Source organism: Neltuma alba, unplaced genomic scaffold, assembly GCF_004799145.2.
Source record: "Neltuma alba isolate B1F8T4 unplaced genomic scaffold, ASM479914v2 tig00001672_pilon, whole genome shotgun sequence".
Lineage (NCBI taxonomy): Eukaryota > Viridiplantae > Streptophyta > Magnoliopsida > Fabales > Fabaceae > Neltuma > Neltuma alba.
In genome coordinates this window covers 31757-54514 of record NW_021632566.1, presented here as the reverse complement: position 1 = coordinate 54514, position 22758 = coordinate 31757, and the positions used below count along the sequence as shown (strand labels likewise).

The following is a 22758-nucleotide window of genomic DNA, read 5'->3' as shown; positions in this document are numbered from 1 at the left end:
TTTCTCACGTTTTCTCTGCTGTGCCACTTAGCATCTATACAAGGAAGGGGTGAGAGGGAAGAATCAAATGCTTTTGAGATCTAAAATCACTTCGTAATTTCACATAAACAAATGTAATATAAAAAGGGACTAAGATTTCCAAGGCAGAAATGCAATCAGGGAAGTGATGAGGCAAAATGGAGGACAAAGAACCTTAATATGTTGAAGGTTTCACCTACTATTGTCTTTTTTTTGCCCACTCTTGCTGACAGTGTCAAGAACAAGAGAATCTTAGCATGAGAACCTGTAACTTTAGAATACTCAATGGCGATTTGTTGCAGAAATTTAAAAAAAAAATTAAATCAAAAAAAGTTCATTTGTCTAATATTTCAAATTTAGCAAACAATATAATAGAAATGCGCCACTAACCCTCACACTGCACTCGTTGATGGTAAGATGGCGTGCAGAGTAAAACTACTTATAGTACAAGGGGGGTCAAGGGGAATAGGTGAATGAAATTAAGTGCTCAAGTTCAATTACCTTCTAACTCCTTCTTGTCCACATTTATTTCAAGGGATTTCGCACACGCAAAGAACCCAATCATGAGTTGGTATGGCATGCTGCTCGGTCCAACTGGAAACCAAGCGAATGAAACGATACTTTTAATGGACAGAAGTTGTAAAAACTAAAATCTATAAATTAATCAAGAGAAAAAGTCATAAAACACACAACCCCCACCCCCCGTTAAAAAAAAAAAAAAAATCCACCCACCCTTGCGCGCGCGCATACTCACATTAGTTATTTTGAAGGCTGGCTAAAAATTGAAAACCAAATAGTTATTGTAAGTCAATACATATTCAAGACGTGAGCAGCTACGGCCAAGGTCAAACCCCCACCCACAACAACTGATAGACTTGCATGTTACAACTGAATGAAGGACAACAATGCCATGATATAACCCAAAATGAAAAATAAATTAAAATTTGAGGAACACATTGACATGCTAATCCAAAATAAAAATAAATGAAAATTTGAGGAACACATTGACATCCTTCATTAGCCAGATGACTAGGCAAAATCAAGCAAGGATGTTTGAAAGAATCAAAATTCTAGTGAAAAAAAAATACAAATATGCCGACATAGTACAAACATAAATTAAGCTCAAAAGTCTAATGACTAAACAACATCCAATTGCAATGACATGTTTGATGGAACTGAGCTCTTGTATTACTAATGCTTCAGTTTAATGGTCAGTTACAACCTCTTTAGGTAGAGAGAGAGAGGAAAATGGGAACCAATCTCCTCTGTCGCTTTCTGGAACATTCTTCATGAATGTTTTAAGAGGCTTTGTGTTCAAGACATGGGATGATATACTCTCTCCTTTGAACCATCCCCCCCCCCCCCCACAAAAAAAAAGGGCAAAGAGGAAATGGAAAACAGTAACTAACCTAGCTGGTCACAGTAGTCAATAACTGTTGGATGACGTCTTTAGGCCTTACCCTGAGCCTAATTACTTTATGTTAACCTAGCTTAAACCTAATTAGTTTTCTGACCACATATCCCATATTATATGTGGTTAGACTAAATCGATTTCAATATTTATTTTCTGTTTTTATTTCTTTCCTGATATTGCAGGCTCCCTCACTTTGTTCTATATAACTCTGCATGGTGCACGAGTATGAATAAGAGTCATTACTAGCCATGACTCAGAATCAACTCTAGTTCAGTATGGACAATGCCCTCCATGGTGCCCAGCGGTCTATTGGGCTCATCACATGTTTTCTTTCTTCAATAGTTACAAACTATTAAACACAATATCTCATATAATTAACACAAGAATGAACTACAGAAGCATGGACTTAGAGCAACACCAAAGCATGTAGGATAAATCATACCAGGCCAGGGCTGAGAACTGTGATACGCCACTTCTCCCACTTCAATACCAGTCTCCTCCCATGTTTCTCTTCGCACAGCCTCCTCTAAACTTTCTCCTGGCTAAAGGAAACGAGAATACAAGCTAAAAATGTCTTAGACATGGAGAAAGGCTAAATTAAAACAACTAGGAAGAAGGTAGTGTCCATGCATAAAATGGATCCTCAAACCAATAAAACAAGGATTTATTTCCCTTGCATGAAAAAGTCTGAACTTTCAAGAGTTCAACGTCTGCAAGCACAAGCTATACTCACCTCAAATGTAATGCCAAAGAATGCAAGAATTTTCAGAAATCAGATTATATTAACAGCAGATCCATCAGATCTTCACAAGGAAGAGTCATTTGAGAAAGAAAATAGTTAGGTCATTTGGGTTGCTGGCTATTGTTATACATGATACTCAAACATACTTCCATTTATTCTATTATTTAGTCAACTTAAAATTCATTGGGAACCAGTAACGTCATTCAGTTTCATGGATTTGCCTGAGGAAATTAGCGTCTTAGCTCTGTATTTTATTCATGTAATTGTGTTTTACATTTATAGAAGAGAATACGAGATGTTAGGTTTATCATGTTAGGTTTATCATACAGATACCCAATCGGATGTTGTGATTGAATCTGATTTAGGAATTATTGAGGAACAGATTTGAAGCTCCCAAGATTATGGAAACAGGAAATATAATCAGAAAATAAATGACAATTAATTACGACCAACTAATTCTAGTTTAGTGGACCTGGCCTAGCACATCTTGAAGCCTTCCACAACCCCCACAAAAAAAAAAGAAAAAGAAAAGCCAGTGAACAGATATTCATCATTCACAGCTTGCTTGTCAATTCTTCAAACTTAGGCTTTGCAACAGGTTTGGGGAGTACATCCGCCACTTGACGCCTAGTGGGTATGTAACACTCCTACAATCTTCCCTTCTATCTTCTCATTGATGAAATGGCAATCTATTTCAGCATGCTTCCTCCAATTACAATTAACAAGATTCTTTAACAATCCTGGTTGTTACCATATTGTCAAATTGGACTTTAATTGGACCCTCATAGTCCATCTTCAGTTCCTTGAACAATCTTTCTAGTCAAAGGCCTCCACAAAGACCTAGAGCTAACAACTACAAGTTGTTTCTTACACTACAAATTACAAGATTCCCCCATATACAAATGTGCAATAACTTGTAGATCTTTCATTTGTATCTGATCCGGCCCAATCGACATCTTTGTAATCTTCAATTCCTTTGTGAGCTCCCTTCTTGAAGTAAATTCCTTTTCCTAATGCAGACTTATGATATAGTAAAATTCTGAAGATAGCAGTCACATGGTCCTTGTTAGGTCGATAAGAGAACTGACTCGCTACACTTACAGCATGAATAATGTTTGGTTGTGTGTGGGAGAGATAAATTAGTTTGCCAACCAATCGTTGATGTCTTCTCTATCGACTTATGGGCTATCTTCATTTAGTCCAAGCTTGCAATTCAATTCCGCAGGAGTAGCATACAACCTACAACCAAGGATCCCCATCTCATGTATCAAACCGAGCGCATATTTTCTTTGTGTTTTGTGTAACGATAACCCTTGTCTTTGATCTAGCAACCTCCATTCCTAGGAAATATCTCAGACTTACTGGATCCTTTATAACAAACTCATACCCTAACATCCTCTTGAGTCTATCTATTTCAACTGCATCATCACTAGTGAGTATAATATCATTGACAGACAATTAGGATAGCCATCTTAACACCCCTATGTTTAATGAACAAAGTGTAATAGGATTGACACTGCAAATAAATATTCTTCTTAGCAACCTAAGTCGAGCATTCAAACCAAGCACTTGGTATAAAAATTCATTCGATTTCAACTGCATCATACTTATGCTTTAGGCCATACAACAGTTTCTTGAGCCTGCAGACTTTATCCTCATTTTCATTATTCTTGAACCCTGGGGAAATCTCCATGGATACCTCTTCTTCCAAATTACTGTTTAAAAAGGCATTCTTACCATCTAATTGATATAATGATCAATCAAGATTGGCAGCCAAAGAGAGAAGTAACTTAATGTTGTTGAATTCTCACTTTTTCATATTTTGAATTTAAACCAAAGAGAAACTCATAAATTCTGCCTTTACCAATTTCTAGTTGTAGCATGTCTTGGCTGTACACATCCATATATGATTTGTGTATAGATCAATCTACTATCAAAATTTTGTCATTGCATTGTAATATAAAGTGACTATCATAGTCCCCTGTTTCAGTTAATGAAGCATCCCTTCAATCTCAAACAATATTGTAGTGTTTGAAGCAAAGAAAACTCTCGAGTAGCGTCCCAAAATTCTCATGTAGTCTTATAGGAAAAAAATTCTTCCCAATGTCATTGAATTGACCAGCCAGGACATGACTTGGCTGCTCTTGACTCTCCAAGTAGCGTGTTTGGGATCTATTGCGACCAGAAGAGGTGAAGGCCTTTGATGTAGTCTTCTCTTCCATGGCCTTGAATGAAGATGAGGAACATGAGAGACCACTGAGATAGTTCTCTCCATCAAGCTCATGCAATGTAATCAGATTTGCCAACTTGTGTGACTGGGTAGAGCTTCCAATAAGTGGTTGATTGAGCCCAATTCTTCCCTGTCTTTTCATATTATTTTAGGGCTTTTATCATAGGTTAGTGGTTCTTTTAGTGATAATTGTGCTTAATTTAGATTTAGAGTCTCTTATTTGAGTTAGTGTCTTTGTGAGGATAAAATTGTCATAATTGGTTATTAATTGTATTCAATTGATTTTTAGGACAATTAATGCTTCAAATTGTTGCTTTTCATGGTAGGACACTTGAGAATTAGAGCCAAGATTGAAGACCAAGAGATTATACAACACAAGACCCAGAATATTGGTTCTGGAATCATCACCGTAGCTAAGAAACTATGTGCCAGTGCGCAAGTGTGAAAATGTGTTCAGTGTCTATCGAGAATCCTTCGTCGCGGCCACAATTATTCTCTGTCATGGCAACCTTGCAAAAATTTTATTGGAGTTCCTCTCAGGATATTGTCACCGCGGCCAACTTCCCCTATCGCTGCGACATAATCGGCAGTTCCAGACCCCTTTTTGTCTTAGGACACTGTCGCGGCGACAAACATTCCCCTTCGTCACGGTGAAGGCCTCGAATCAGCAAACCAGATTCGGATCATAAGCGTGAAAATAGAGTACCCACTCACTAGATCTGACTCATTTCAGTCCCATAAACCCTTAGAAACCCTATTTTTGCCAGAACACACCATTCACTCATCCACAACCTCCTCCCTTCGTCCTCTCCCACTCTCCTTCACCAAATCTTCATCTCCTTCCATTTCTCCTTCATTTTCCACCATGGTAACTCAAAATTACTGCTGGTTATGGTGTTTCTTGCTCCAATGCGTGGCTAGGCATCTGTTCTCTTGAAGATGAGTTGACTGGCGTGAGTTCCAAGAGCTTTAAAGGCAAGTTGGCTTCATCTATAGTTCTAGTTGTTTATGAATTCCTAGATCCAGGGTTTGTAAATTCTGGCTAAGCTATTTTGATTATGGTTGTAATCAATTTTGGATGATTATCGTGTATTTTAGATTTGTTGAATGTGAGCTTCAACATATGTGATTACATATATGTTTTTTTGCAACTCTTTTGATACTCCCTTTCTTGCATGACATTGTTTGATTTTTGAGTTAATTTGGATTTGTATTAAACCAAGTGTATTAATTAATCCTAATACACACACTAAATGAGCTTAATAGGATTTTATGAGATGGGTGGCCATTGATTAAGATCCCAAACTTAAAGGACATTTTAAGGTTTTTCATTTACAAAACTTAGTAATTTCTACTCCCAAAATCATTTTGAACTATGATTGCTAAGATCCATTTTCAAGAGGTTTCATCAATTGTTTTCAACTTGTTTTCCATTCGTTCCATTTTAATTTCCCAAAAATTCAAGAAGTATATTTACATTGCATTTTACCTCAATTAATAGCTTTAATGAAAACCCCCCAACTTTTCCCTAGTCAATTTGCATTTTTTGGCATTTAGTAAACTTAGGATCAATAACTAAAGCTTTGACAAGAGAAATGACCTAGGGTTACACCTTATAGTGCAATCCTTGGATTAATTTTGTATTTAACCCCAATGCACTAAGTGAATGTTTAAATTAGTGGTCCGCACTAGTGTTGCTTGCACTTTGAAGGGCATCCTTTGTTACAATGTTTAACACTTGGTATTTGTCGAATTGGATGTTTTCGACAGCCATGGCTCTTATACCATGACAGTTGGCTGAGGAAATTAGTGTCTTAGCTGTATATTCTATTCATGTGACCATGCGATACATAAATAGAAGACAATAGAAGATGTTATGGTTATCATAGATGTTACTAGAGGGACTTTATTGTGTAGACCACTACTCAAGCAAGCAAAATAAAGCATATTCTAGAACCTATGCAGCAGAAAAGGAATTAGTGACTCAATTTTCAAATAATAAAGCTTGTTATGGCACTGTAGGTTAAGTCACCCCATGTTCAGATTGTTCCCAAATTCGATCAATAAAAATATTTGGTCTATTCCTTGTGAGGTGTGACAACTCTCTAAACACACTAAGAACAATTACAAAACACATTCTCATCAATATACTTACCCTTTTTCTCTCGTGCATAGTAACATATGGGACCCTGCTCACATTCCCATATTAACAAATGCCAAATGGTTTGTAACACTAATTAATAATCACACACGGGTTACATGAGTATTTCTCATGAAAGAAAAATCTGACCTCCCTCAAATTATCATAAACTTCCACAAAATGATCAAAACCCAGTTTGATACTTCCATAAAAGTTCTTAGGAGTGACAATCGGAGGGAATACATGAATACTCATCTCCAAACTTACCTAAACAGCATGGTATTGTACATCAAATAAGCTGTATAAATACACCAGAGCAAAATGAAACAGTTGAAAGAAAGAATTGTCACCTCCTAGACGTTAGTCGAGCAATAATACTGACCAACAACATACCAAAATTTTATTGGGGAGAAGCCATTCTCATTGCCACACACTTGATAAATTGCCTTCCCTCAAAATCTCTAAACTTTCACATGCCAATTTAAACCATATCTGAAACCTATCCCAACTCACATTCTCACCCATATTCCTGAAAGAGTGTTTGGTTGTACATCCTATATCCACAATGACCATGGTAGCAAACTTGACCCTTGGGCTATCAAATGCATTTTCCTTGGCTATTCCTCCACCTAAAAAGGCTACAAATATTACTCTTTAACTCTGTTGGAAGACAAGGCCCAAAGCCCAAGCCTAATAAACTTAGTTTTACTTATTAAGTAGTTTCAGTTTACTTATGTATCTTTTTGTTTAGATCATATAGTTAGGGTTAAGATAGATAGCATTAACTTTAAGATATATCTTTATTTATCCTTTGTTATCTCAGTTCGATTATATATGCTATACTCTTTCCCATTCAGTTGAATAGAACATACAAAATTATTTTGCTAAACCTCATGGTATCAGAGCGAGTTCGAATTCTGCCTTGTTTAGCGTGATCTGGAGAAGTCGCGTAAAACCTCCTCGCAACCAGAAGCACTCGGCAACATGAACCTGCGATCCAGGAGATGAGCACGAGTGGAATGTAACCGCAGGACGAAACATATTGTTTCTTGACGTACCCAGGAGCTGCGACCTAAAGAAACCGCTACAGAGACTCGAGTCGACCGCAAGTCTGTGCCTAGAAGCAGACGACGATGGCACTCGAAGAACTCCCACCCCTGTTCGGATCAATGAGATGTCCCAGAGGAAATCCGAACTCGACACCCATGGCACTTACAGCAGGTATAACATCGCAGCAAGCCTCTTCCTCTTCGTCTACCTCATCTTCTATGGGAACAAACCTGTACCTTCAGCCGAGACACAACAAATGACAATTGCCCATAAACTAAATGGACACAATTACTTGCAGTAAGTGTCCTCATGTATTTGAGAGGAAGAAGGAAGGAAGAATATATCACGAGAGAAGCCCCACAGCCTAAACCTGGTGACATTAATTACAATACATGGTTTACTGAAAACAACCTTGTAATGACTTGGCTGTGCAACTCGATGATAGTGGAGATTAGTGAGGGCTACCTACTTGCTAAGACAGGAAAAGAGATATGGGATGCAGCAAGACGAACCTATTCTGCCATGGACAACACTGCTGCATTGTTTCAAATCAAGAGACTACAAAGATAGCTGAAACAAGGATCTATGAATGTAACCTAGTATTATACTGCCCTTACACGTTTGTGACAGCAGCTAGACATGTTTGATGTCCATGAATGGAGTTGCAGTGGTGATGCTCAATTATATAGAAAAATAGTTGAGAAAGAAAGGACCTGAGTTTTTACTCAGTCTTATAGATGCATTCGAAGACGTGAGAGGAAGAATTATGGGATTAAAGCCGTTGCCATCCTTGTTTAAAGCATTCAACATGGTAAAATGTGAAGAGAGTAGGAAGCAACTCACTCAGAGTATATTTGCACCATCAGAAAACTTTGCCTTGACAATGCAAGGTAGTAATGTATCTGAGCCAAGAGGAAAGAAGAATTCAAAAGGATGGTGTGATCATTGCAACAAAAATGGTCATACTAGGGACACATGTTGGAAGCTACATGGTAGACCAGCTAATCTAAAGCAAAAAAGAAGACCAGAAAGCAAGAGCTATTCTGCAGTAGTTGATGAAAAGGAGGAGAATGGAGAGACCTTAAGCCAAGAAGAGTTACAAGTACTCAAACAGATCCTTGAGACATAATAACTCATCTGTAACTCCAAAGGCAAATCTGGTAAAGTCAGGTAATTCTATCATAGCTCTAAATGCCACAATGACCAATGATAATACTTCGATCATTGACTCAGGAGCTACAGATCATATGACTGGTAACAAATCTTTATTCAAAACTTTAAACTATTGTCAGAACGAGAACTTAAAGGTGAAAGTCGCAAATGGAATCTTCTCCAAAGTCTGTGGTGTTGGAACCGTCAAAATTCTTGAAAATTTAGAACTGCATAATGTTTTATTTGTTCCAAAACTTGCATGTAATTTGCTTTCAATAAGCAAAGTAACCAGAAGTCATTAGTGTAGAGTGACCTTTGATGATGCTGGTTGTGCTTTTCAGTATTTGACAACGAAGAGGAGGATTGGCGTTGCTAAGGAATGTGACGGACTCTCTTGAAGGCACAGATAAATATGTGAGCAAGGTGTTATTTAGTTCAGATTCTTTGAATAAAGATGTATTACTGTGGCACTCTAAGCTAGCCCACCCTAATTTTGATTATATGAAGCACTTGTTTCTAGACTTATTTAATAAGAATTCAGCTCCTTTTTTGTGTGAAACCTGTCAACTTGCCAAACAAACAAGAATCTCCTATCCTAAAAAGTCTTATAAACCAATAGCACCATTCACCTTAATACACAGTGACATTTGGGGACCCATGAGAATTAAATCAACCTCTAATGTTAGGTGGTTTGTGACTTTTATTAATGACCACACTCAAGTAACTAGGGTATATTTGATAGAAGAAAAATCTGAAATTCTTAAGAGTTTTCAAAAGTTTTCACACATTTATAAAAGCTCAATTTCAAGGGGTAATTAGAATATACGAAGTGACAATGGACGAGAATATTTCAATATAGCCTTTAAGGAATTTCTTGATCAGTAAGGAATCCACCATCAAACCTCATATGCTTACACACTCCAACAAAATGGGATTGTTGAGAGAAAAAACTGACACCTCCTAGAAGTAACTCGAGCCATTATGATTGCCCAAAATATTCCAAACTCATTCTGGGAAGAGGCTATTCTCACTACAACCTACTTGATCAATAGAATGCCCTCAAGAATCCTAAAGTACCAAACCCCTATACAAAGGTTGCTTGAAACCTACCCTAGTTCACCCTTGAGTCTCAGATATTCCCTTGAGAGTATTTGGATGTGTGGTATACATACACCATAATGGTGGTAACAAGCTTGAGCCATGAGCATTAAAATGTATTTTTCTTGGTTATTTCCCTTCTCAAAAGGGATACCGATGTTTTTGCCCGACAACAAAAAGGGTCTATGTCACTAAAGAAGCTGTTTTTTCTGAGGATGACACTTTTTATCCCAAAATACCCATTCAGGGGGAGAATTATGACATTGACGAATGGCTAACTCTAGATTCCACTTCTAAACCAATACAAACAGAACCTGCAACACACCTAAACATCGACATCCCTACTAATTCACCTACTGTCCCTAAGCCTGAGCCAATAGACAACCTTGAATCAACCATCCTACAACACCAAAACATCTAACCCAACCACACCAACTTGGGAACTAGTGCGCAAAATGATATAGGGGTGGGCCAGCAGCAAAACACTGAGTCAGATGATGAAGACGAGCAACAAGAAACTAGAATCCCTCACATTCCAAGGCATAACCAGGACTCTGATCCGATGTCAAATCCTGATGATCTTGGCTGGCCTATTGCTCTCAGAAAAGGTGTAAGATCTTATACTCAGTATCCAATTAGTAAATTTGTTTCATATGATAAATTATCACCGAGAATGCAAGCATTTACTACAAATCTCTTAAATGAGAGAATACCAAGGACATTTCACGAGGCAATTGAGAACCCAAATTGGAAGCACGCTGTTAAAGAAGAATTGGAAGCTTTGAAGAAAAACAAAACATAGGAAATCACTGATCTGCCCTCAAGAAAGAAGACAGTGGGTTGCAGATGGGTTTTTACCATAAAATACAATCCAGATGGAAGCAAAAGTATAAGGCTAGGCTTGTAGCCTGGGGATACACACAGTCTTACGGAATTGACTATCAGGAAACCTTTACTCCAGTAGCAAAGCTTAACACCATTAAGGTCTTCCTATTAGTGGTAGCAAATCTAGACTGGCCACTCTACCTGCTAGATGTTAAAAACGCCTTTCTAAACGAGGATCTCGAAGAGGAAGTATATTTGGAGATACCGGCTGAGTTACAGAATTCCAGAAGTCGTTCTCCACAGGTCTGTAAACTGCAGAAGTCGTTGTATGGGTTGAAACAATCCCCTTGAGCTTGGTTCCGAAGATTTTCTCGTACCATGAAAAAAAAAAATGGGATACTCACAAGGCCAATCAGATCATACACTATTCATAAGGCATGCAGGAAACCGAATAATTGCTCTTATAGTATATGTACATGATATTGTGATTACAGGAAATGACGAGAGTGCCACAAGAAGATTGAAGAAATCTTTGGCAACTGAGTTTGAGATGAAGGATCTTGGACAACTAAGATATTTTCTCGAGATGGAGATCGCTAGATCTAAAAAGGGAATAAGTGTCTCTCAAAGGAAGTGTACTCTTGATTTACTGTAGGAGATTGGGATGCTTGGAGCCAAACCTGCAAAAACCCCCCATAGAGGCTGACTATATGGTATACCTGTCAACATAGGAAGGTATCAAAGGCTAATATGAAAACTTATCTACTTAGCCCATACTCGTCCAGATATAAGTTATGTTGTAGGGTAGTAAGTCAATTCATGAATAAACCCTAAGAGCATCATATGGAAGCTATTAAAAGAATTCTGTATTACTCAAAAATGAATCCACAAAAGGGATTGTTTTTTGGAAAGGAAGAGTCTAGAAGTATAGAAATTTATACTGATGCAGACCATGGAAAATCTTGGTTGGATAGAAGGTCTACCATAGGGTACACCACTTTCTTGTGGGGAAACCTAGTGACTTGGTGAAGTAAGAAGCAACTTGTAGTTTCTAGGAGCAGTGCTGAAGTAGAACTAAAGACCTTGGCTCTTGGAGTCTGTGAAGGGATCTGGATAATCAGAGTTCTAAAAGAGCTAAGACTCATGCACAATGCACCAATGAAACTATGGTGTGATAGTAAATCGGCTATAGAAATGGCCAGAAATCCAGTGCATCATGATAGGACAAAACATGTTGAAATTGACAGGCACTTCATTAGAGAAAAAATTGAAGAAGGCACTATTGAAAAGGGAAAATGTATTTTGAATTCTGTGTGTATTTCTGAATGTAGAAGTGTACATATATAGGAATCAGATTCCCTTTTTCAGAATAGCTAGAAATCTGATCCCATTAAATATGATTGATTACATTTGATCTGCCTCACTTATTATCCGAGATTCTAGGTACTAGAAAAGGAAGGATGGGATATATGGGGATATGATTGCAACGGCTAGTAGAGGTCTTTGATTCTAACACTCCCCTTCAAGCTGGAGAATAAATATCTAACATTCCCTGGTTGCTTCGAAGACCATCAAACTGGACTCTTGCTAATGGCTTTGTCATTACATTCGTAATTTGATCAGATGATCTGATGTAGGATAAGTTGATGATGCCTTCCTCTACTTTTTCTTTGATGAAATGTCTGTCAATCTCCACATGTTTAGTTCTGTCATGATAGACTGGGTTTTTTATCATTTCAATGTTAAATTTATTGTCGTACCATAAGTGGAGTGGGCCATCATAAGTGATTCTGAGTTCTTTTAGGAGTCTTGTGATCCATATTCCTTCACCAAGAGCTACTGTTCTGAGTTCTGATTCTGCACTACTTCTTGACACCACCGGTTGTTTCTTGCTTCTCCATGTCACCAAATTTCCCCACACATAAGTACAGTATCCTGCGGTTGACCTTCTGTTTTCTAGGGATCTGTCGTGATCTGCATCTGTGTAAATCTCTATGTCCCTTCTTCTATTTTTCTCGAAGAAAATTCCCTTTCCTGGATTGAGTTTTAGGTAACTTAGGATTCTGAGTGCTGCCTCTATATGTTCTTGTGGTTGGTGCATGAACTGACTAATTACTCCTACTGCGTAGCTGATGTCAGGGCATGTGTGTGTCAAGTAGATTAGTTTCCCTACTAGTATTCTATATTTCTCAGAGTCAACTGGGTGGCACCTGGTTTGACTTCTAGATTACATGAAGCATCCATAGGTGTTTCGCTTGGTGCAGCTCCAAGCATTCCTGTCTCATGGAGGAGGTCCAATGTGTATTTTCGTTGGGACACATTAATTCCTTTCTTGGTTCTTGCCACCTCCATGCCTAAGAAGTATCTCATCTGGCCAAGGCCTTTTACTTGGAATTCAGTTACTAGTGCTTTCTTTAGGGATTCTATTGACTCCTCATCATTTTCGGTGATCACAATGTCGTCCACATAGACAATTAGGATAGTGACTCCTTTGGTTCTGTGTCTCACAAACAAAGTGTGATTTGCCTGGCCCTGTGAGTACCCAATTCTCTTCAGTGCCTTTGCAAATTTGTCAAACCAAGCCTTGGAGATTGCTTTAGCCCATATAAGGATTTTCTGAGTTTGCAGACTTTGGTGGTATTTTCAGGTTTCTGTACCCCTTCAGGGACTTCCATGTATACCTCCTGTTCCAAGTCTCCGTTTAGGAAGGCATTCTTCACATCTAGTTGATGTAAGGGCCAATCCAAATTAGCTGCCACAAGAGTAAGATTTTAATTGAGTTAAATTTGGCCATTGGAGCAAAAGTTCTTGGTAGTCGATCTCATAGGTTTGAGTGTAGCCATTTGCAACAAGTCTTGCCTTATAGTTATTCAAACTACCTTCTGGGTTGAATTTTGGTGTGAATACCCATTTGCATCCTTCCACTTTCTTCCCCGTTGGTAATGAGGTGATGTCCCATATTTGGTTTTCCTTGAGAGCCTGTAGTTCTTCTTCCACGGCTTTCTTCCAATTTGGGTTGGTTATAGCCTGTTGGAAGGTTTTTGGTACCTTTACATGTGCACTGTTAGCAACAAAGTTTTTCATTCGAGTAGATAAGTTCCCATAAGAGACAAACCTTTGGATGGGGTGTTGGGTGCAAGCTCTTACACCTTTCCTTAAAGCAATAGGTCATCCCATTTCTTCAAGATCTAACCTTGTATTGGACTCATGGTTATGCCTTGTAGTGGGAACATCTCTTTCAAGTTCTTCTCTTACGCCATGATTACTATTGGGGCTGTTTGTGTGTTCCTGATTTGTTTGGGGTGAGTGCTCAGAATTATTTAATAGTTCAAGTATCATCTCAAGTCTGTGTGGTGATGGTTCTGGTTTGTTTGGCAGTTCAGGTGTAGTTTCAGGTCTATGTGATGGTGACTAAGGTCTGTCTGGTTGTTCTGGTATTGTTTCAGGTCTATATGTTTGTATGTCAGGTCTGTTTGGTAGTTCTAATATTGTTTCAAATAAGACAGTAGGTTCAGGTTCCTAAATTAGCCATTCTGTAGCTCCATAGTTCTCCCCCTAAATGGGTAATTTAGGGTAGTAGGCATCTTCCTCATAAAAAACTGCATTTTTAATTATGTGAATTATTTGGTGATTGGGCAATAGCATTTATACCCTTTTTGTGTTGGGAAATAACCTAGAAAAATGCATTTTTCAACTCGAGTCCAATTTTCCAGTATTTTTGTACACAAAAACAATACAACCAAAGACTTTGGGAGGTAGTTGATTTATGAGAGGGGAGTTAGGATAGCTTGCTAGTAATTGTTGAACCAGAGATTTATAGTTAAGGACCTTAGAGGGCATCCTATTTATGAGATATGCTAAGGTCAACACTGCATCTCCCCAAAATAAGTTAGGAACGTTCTTTTCTAACATAATGGCTCTAGTTACTTCCAACAAGTGTCTATTTTTTCTTTCAGCTACCCCATTTTGTTGGGGAGTATAAACACAAGAGGTTTGGTGATGGATGCCTTGCTGTTCAAGAAATTCTTTAAAAAACTTGTTTAGGTATTCCTTGGCATTATCACTTCTCAAAACTTTAATAGAGGTCTGAAAATGATTTTTTATAAACACAAAAAATCTTTTGAAAGTCTCAAATACTTCAGATTTTTCTTTGAGTAGGAAAACCCATGTCATTCAAGTATGATCATCAATAAAAGTAACAAACCAACAGCGTTAGAGAGTGTTTTTGTTTTGGCTGGACCCCAAATATCGCTATGGATGAGTGTAAAAGGAGCGGTGGGCTTGTAAGATTGTTTTGAATAAGTGCTTCTTGTTTGCTTAGCTAACTGACAAGTATCATAGCTGACAGAAACAGTGTTTTCTGTATTGATTAGATGTGGAAACAAATACTTCATATAGTTAAGGCTAGGGTGGCCTAACCTATGGTGCCACAATAAGATATCTTTACTTTGTGTGTGGTGGCTTGCCATGGCTAGTCTTGTTTCCTTATTATGCATGTTGAAATAGTATAGTCCATTCCACTTTTTAGCTTTGCCAATCATCCTCCCCGAAGCTAGATCCTAAAAAATACAGCCAAAGTCATCAAAAAGGACTTGACAAACTTGATTTTTGGTTAGTTTGCTTACTGAAATGAGGTTACAGGCAAGTTCAGGTACAAATAACACATTATGTATGGTTAGGTATTCAGATAACTTAACTACTCCAAGACCACACACACGTGCACTAATACCATTTGCTACCCTAACTTTTAGGTTTTCATGACAATGCTTGATAGTTGTAAATAAGGATTTGTTACCAGTCATATGATCTAAGGCTCCAGAATCAACAATCCATACATCATCACTAGTCACCATAGCATTCAGGGCAATTATAGTTACCTGATTTTACTAGGTTGACATTGGGAGTGCTAAGTTGCTTGTCTAGAATTTTTCTCAGCAATCGTACCTCTTCTGGGCTTAGCTTTTCTTCTTCCTCCTCCTTCTTTTCAGCATGATAGCTTTTCCTTTTTGTTCTTGATTTATTGTTCAGATTTGGTGGCTTCCCATGTAATTTCCAACAAATCTCTCTTGTGTGACCCCTCTTACTGCAGTGATCACACCATTTTTCATTTTTCCTTTTTGGTTCTATTGTATTTGTGCCCCTAACTGCCAATGCTGACACCTCATTCTATGTTGCTGAAATCTGTGTGAGTTGTTTTCTACTTTCTTCACATTTCACCATATTAAAGCTCTCAAAAAGTGATGGCAATGGTTTTAAATCCATGATCCTGTCTCTAACATCCTCAAAGGTGTCATTGAGTCCCAATAAGAACTCATAAGTTCTTTCTGTTTCAATAAGTTTTCTAAAGTACTGAGCATCATCCACACAGTTCCATGAGTAAATTTCAAACAGATCCAATTGTTGCCCAATTCTCATTAAGGCACTATAGTATTGGGTTATAGTCATTGTACCTTGCTTGAGTTCCCGAAGCTGTTTCTTAAGGTGTTACAATGCGGCTGTATTATCTATTGAGGAGTAGGTCCGTTTGGTGGTGTCCCATATCTCTTTTGCTGTTTGTGCGAGCAGGTACCCCTCACTAACCTCAAGAGTCATTGAATTGCATGACCAACTCATGACCTGGTTGTTTTTTGCGAACCAAGCGTCAAATTAGGGTCACTGGGCAGGGGCTGTGGAGCTTGGCCATTGATGTATTTCTCCTTGCGTCTGCCTCGAAGGTACATCAGAATGCTCTGTGACCACTAGAGATAGTTACTCCCATTTAGTTTGTGCGTTGTGACCAGTTGTGGACTTTCGGTCATTGAGGTGATCAGAGGTGACAAAATCGAGCTACTGGAGCTTTGGGTATTTCCAAAATTTGACGCGTTGCAGGGAGTTGATGTGGTCAACTCGCTTGCAGTGGTTGAACTAGCCATTAGGGCTGTTGAGTTCAGCCCTCTGTTTGTTGGGTTCTGCTGTAGAGACCTAAACAGAGGTGGGAATTGATCGCTGTTCATTTTCCTCTTTTCTGCAGCTCTGATACCATATTGAAAAGGGAAAATGTATTTTGAATTCTGTGTGTATTTCTGAATGTAGAAGTGTACATATATAGGACTTAGATTCCCATTTTCAAAATAGCTAGAAATCTGATCCCATTAAATATGATTGATTACATTTGATCTGCCTCACTTATTATCTGAGATTCTAGGTACTAGAAAAGGAAGGGTAGGATATATGGGGATATGATTGCCACGGCTAGTAGAGGTCTTTGATTCTAACAGTCACGATTGAATTGGCCTACATCAGAACCAAAAGTCAAGTAGCAGATTTATTTACTAAACCGTTACCAAGGGACACGTTTGAAGGACTAAAGAGCAAGCTGGGAATGGTCAACATTTACTCTCCAGCTTGAGGGGGAGTATTGGAAGACAAGGCCCAAGGCCCAAGCCCAATAAACTTAGTTTTACTTATTAAGTAATTTTAGTTTACTTATGTATCTTTCTATTTAGATCGGATAGTTACTGTTAGGACAAATAGCATGATCTGTAAGATATATCTTTATTTATCCTTTGTTATCTCAGTTCGGTCATATATGTTGTACTCTTTCCCATTCAGTTGAACAGAACATACAGAATTATTCCGTTAAACCTCAAACTCAAAAACAATTCTGTTACAATGGATGTCACCTTTGATGAAACTCAAGCCTATTACCCCAAAACACCCATTCAGGGGGAGAGTGAGAAAGAATGGAAGTTTTTCCAACCCACACCTCCTACTCCTATCACACCACCTCAAATTGAGCCTATCTTGATCAATCACCCTCAACCACAACCAAATCAAACCAACCCAGATCTGGACATATTGGAAACAGGTCTAAACAATGATGGTTGAGCCAACAAGGAGCTAGACAGGACTCTGGAAATGGAGAAACAGATCAGAACATCCCATAACAAGTGGAGACAGGCGCTGGAACTGATCAAAACAATAATGAAGTACCCTCTAGAACTGAGCAATACTAGGAATCAACCTCGACTACAGGTCTTGATGATCTTGCATGGCCAATTGCATTGAAAAAAGGGGAAAGATCCTGCACTAGACATCCTATAAGCAATTTTGTGACATATAAACATCTGTTACCATCTATGCGTAGTTTGGTAACTCGTTTAGTAGATGAACATATTCCTACCATGTTTCATGAAGCCATATCTGATTCGAACTAGAGAAGGGCTATTGAAGAGAAGCTAAATGCCCTAAGAAAGAACCAGACTTGGAAAATCACAAAACCACCAACAGGAAAGAAAATAGTTAGGTGCCAATAGGTGTTTACAAAGAAATACAATCCTAATGGAACAAGAAACAAGTACAAAGCGAGGTTAGTGGCAAAAGGATACTCTCAAACCTTTGGCATTGACTATCAAGAGACATTTGCTCCTGGGACAAAGTTGAACACAATCTGAATACTCCTATCACTAGTAGCAAACTTAGATTGGCCACTGGATCAACTTGATGTAAAGAATGCCTTTCTAAATACAGATCTAGAAGAGGAGGTATATATGGATGTGCCTCAAGGATTGACGGAGTAGCATGTAAGCTCTACAAATCACTCTACGGCCTAAAACAGTCACCCGAGCATGGTTTGAGAGATTCACAAGAGCAGCGAAGAGTGTGGTATTCATTCAATGCCAGGCAGATCACACATTATTTGTTAAACACTTAGGAGGTAAAGTGGCTATCCTCATTGTTTATGTTGATGACATCATACTGACTGGAAATAACATTGATAAAATAACCAAACTCAAGAGGTCCTTGGAAAACGAATTTGAAATAAAAGACCTAGGAAGACTTAGATACTTCTTGGGGATGAAGGTAGCAAGATCCTGAGAAAGAATCTTTGTGTCACAGACAAAGTATACACTCGACCTGTTAAAAGAAATAGGAATGCTGGGAGCAAAGCCAGCAGAAACCCCTATGGAACCAGCCTACAAACTTCTTGATACAGAGGAAGAAAGAAGAAAAAGAAGCCAAAGAATGAAACAGTACCAGTTGATATGGAAAGGTACAAGAAGCTAGTTGGTAAACTTCTATACCTTTCTCACACATGCCCTGGTATAAGCTATGCAGTTGGGGTAGTAAGTAGATTCACCAATGAGCCACTTGAAGAACACATGAATGTAGTCTACAGGATTCTACATTACTTGAAAATGACACTAGGGGACTCTGCTTTGCAAAAGAAAAGTCAAGAGAAATTATGGTGTATACTGATGTAGATCATGGGGGGTTCCTACCTGATAAAAGATCTACTTCAGGCTACTACACAATAGTATAAGGAAATCTTGTTACATGAAGAAGCAAGAAGCAAACTGTAGTATCTTGAAGCAGTGTGGAAGCAGAACTCTGAGCTTTAGCTCATGGGGTTTGTGAAGGATTATGGATAATAAGAGTGCTAAGGGAATTAAGATTTGCATCAAATACACCTATCAGACTAAGGTGTGACAGTATGTCTACAATTGTTATGGTTAGAAACCCCATCCATCATGAACGCACCAAGCATGTTGATATTGACAAACACTTCATTAAGGAAGAAAAGGATGCAGGAATTACAGAAATAACACATTTTCCTTCACATTGTCAAGTAGGGGGTCTTTTCACTAAAACTCTAGCAAGACCACAGTTTGAAGATCTCAAAAGCAAGCTGGGAATGATAGATATCTATTCGCTAGTTTGAGGGGGAGTGTTGACGAAGTTAGGGGCTTTAGGCCTATCCAGCTTACATTGAATGATTAAGATTAGCTAACGCCAAATCCCTAAGATTATGGCAGATTTGATTTCTTTTATTTTTTTTTTTTTTGAATTCATCCCATTTAATTCTAATTTACCCTAATTATGTAATCTCTTGTGATCCTAGAATCTTCCTATGCTATCTATAAAATATTGTATCCTATCAATAGAATAAATACAGTATTTTGGCATCAAATTGTTCAATAGAGATACCCAATCCGATGTTGTGATCAAATCTGATCTAGGAATATTGAGGATCATATTCAAAACTCCTAAGATCATGGAAATAGGAAAATAAAATCAGACAGTAAATGACAAAATTAATTTGGACTGACTAATTCTAACTTAGTGAACTAGGGCTAGCACATCCCGAAGTCTTGCAACAAAGTCCCCATGAAGAAAAGGCAGTTAGAAGATGCGGCAGAAATTTACCTCTATAAAACCCGCTAAGCAGCTCCACATCCTTGGTATAAATCTTGATTGTTTACTCAAAAGGGCACGGTCATTTTCTCTATCAATGACTAACATAATTACCACCTGCACATGATTGGATTAAAAGAGGTCATCAAAATACATAATCATCGACAGATCCATTACAAGTTGGAATCATAAGATGGCAAACCGGGTCAACTCGTGGATATATCTTTTTTTTGCAAGATTCATTTGAACATTGCTTCCGCCTCCCAGCATCAATAGGAAGCGTTTTCTCTCCACAATGTCCACAGAAACGTGATAAATTATGCCATTCCAGCAGTGCTCTGGCCTGGCCCAACCAAGTAATTTCATATGTTAGTTCACTGTGGGTACTGTTTACTGAAGTCTGAAAGAACAGAATCGAATAAGAAACAATGGAGAGGAAAGTTAGCCCTTGTTTAGAGACATTTCAAAATTAAATAGGGCTTTACATGCCTGTAGTCTAACGTGGCTCAATTTGTAAGGCACAATATGGCTTCCATAAAATGGTTGGTACGTCTCACAAAAAAAAAAAAAAAGGAAAAAATAAAAATGAATGGTAACAGGGATCTTATTACACCCCTTACTCTTCACAACACTAAATTCAATTCCCTCAGGCCTCATCAAATTATAGAGTATGTATCATCCTTTTATCCCAAATTTAAAATTTTTGCTGTAAATCTATCATGGGGTAACATGATTGCTCATAAAGCAGACTTTCACACCTTATTCCATTTCTTCCCATAAATCTGATAATTAATGAATAATCATCATACCTAGATTAAGTTGTTCTTACGAAATTTTCATCCCTTGTCTGTTTTTGAAACGCTTCAGTTTTCATCCGTTTCTTCTACCGTGACCATATTCATATAGTGATTAATTAGTGAAGAAGACCAACAAGAAATATAGAAGACTACCGTGTGGATTAATAACTTGGCTGACTTCATATATCTTCATTCTTCACAAGGCATTTCACTAGTAGCATCGCTTTTTATTTTCTTTTTTTTTTAATTTTAAAAAATAATACGAATCTCTTAATTTTGTTATCAGTGTGCAACAATCATACCCTTACGTTCACTTTAGAACAGCACAGCTCCTAAACAAAAGGAACGGACACAAATGTGTCCATTTGGGTGTCAAACTTTTAGACAAAAGAAAGGCAAATTTGTTTTGCTGCTTCTTCTTTTTGGCCCCACATTCCGCTACCTTTTCCACTCTAATTTCCCTACATAGGATAAACATGATGATGAACTTCTAATTCCCGAGTAACTGGAAATACGGAATACTTCATAACATCGCAATTTACAATCGACGGCTCTTGCCTTGGCTAATATCAGAAAAACATGCAAAACCAAATGGTAACAAGCGCACCCCAAATAAAAAACAAAAAACAAAAAAACAAAAGAAACCCAAAATCTATAACGATCACTTACATGACCAGCAATAGCCAAGTTCCCCATAGCTTGCAGGTCCGCCCAATCAGTGGCCACCATGAGCGTTCGAAGCTCCACAAAACAAAACTGCTTGCTTCTTAATAAAGGCACCAGGCTGCGCTCAGCAGAAACATCGATTGCCCAGTAAACTACGTTGTCGTCAGCGCGCGAACCCAGATATACAAACTGGTCTCCGCTCAGTTGAACACCAGTACTTTCCAAGAGCCTGATGAGATCATCTAAACTGATCCAACCCAGATTCCAAACCGGCGGCGAATCAACGGAAACAGAAATCGAAGAGGCCAAGGGCCTCCCGCAATTGAAAAGCAAAACTTTGAAATTAGAAGAGCATGCAGATTGTTTGTTGTCCGATAGACTGGCTTTAATGGTTTCAAGACCTGCCGTAGGAGAAAACGGATTGCCCGGATTTGAGGATTTGGATGTTAGAGGGCTGCCAGCAAAAACGTGGGACGGTAAGTTGATGGACATGGAGGTAGGGGAAGATTTACGTGTGAGAATTATCTGGTTAAAGATAAGATTTGACGGGAGAGCCTTTTAGCGACAGAAAACGAAGGGAGAGTAGACACAGGGTGAAGGAAGAAGAGTCTGAGCATCCCCTCTTAGCACGCGCAGCGTTTTCTTTCCTCTCTTCTTTTCCCCTCACCCTTTACCTTTATACTATGTTTGGTACTGGTTTTCAGAGGGGTTATCAGGAGAGGGAAGTTGCTACCTTGTTTGGCTGGTGCAATTTTTAAAGAAGGAAAAGAAACAATTTCCCTTTTCATTTGGTCAAGATATTTTTTAAAAAGAGAGGAGCTATTCTCCCTTCCTCTTCCCTTCTAACCTCTCCAATAAAAGTGGGGTTTTTTGAAATAGAGATAAGAGATAATATTTTAATTCTTTATATACCCTTTTAATTTGTTAACTTCTAATCAGTCGTAAACATTTCTATATAAGAGAGTTCTTTTAAACATCTAGCAAGAGGTTATTGAGATAATTGTCTCCAAAATTAGTGAGTATTTGTAAACTTTTTTTTCCTCCTCTTCTTCTAATTCCAAGAAGCCCTCAGTATTTTCTTTCACATTCAAAGTCTTTTCTTTAATTAAAATCTATCACTGACAACTTTTATCTTGATATCCTATAAATGTGTAACTTTGTCTTGTAAATCAAAATTAGTGAATTGCATTATATATATAATTATATCTTAATAAAATAAAAAAAGTGAAAAAATTTATTTAAATTTTATGATGTTAAAATAGTCAATTTTTTATTAGAACAAAATAAGGTATTATTAAAATTGCTCCCTCCCCTCCCCTCCAATTAATCCAAATAGGATATCATTAAAATCCCTCCCTTCCCTCCCCTCCCTCTTGTAGCTACCCTCTCCTTTCCTCCCCTCCCCTTCTCTTGATCAAAATCCCTCCCCTCTCCTTCCCTCCGTCGAGCCAA

At 38.1% G+C, this 22758-nt stretch overlaps 1 protein-coding gene across 1 annotated transcript; it reads right to left on the bottom strand.

Moving 5' to 3' along the window:
* Positions 1 to 3: 3 nt before the first annotated feature.
* On the bottom strand, positions 4 to 21972 carry LOC114761345 (nudix hydrolase 19, chloroplastic-like; the record flags this gene model as incomplete). The annotated part of the gene is made up of 6 exons (XM_028950696.1): positions 21310 to 21972; positions 20046 to 20186; positions 19856 to 19960; positions 1875 to 1974; positions 520 to 612; positions 4 to 34 (listed from the first exon to the last, which is right to left on the bottom strand). Coding segments are annotated over exons 1-6 (959 nt in total), but the record flags the coding sequence as incomplete, so codon positions are not given.
* Between the last annotated feature and the right edge of the window lie 786 nt (positions 21973 to 22758).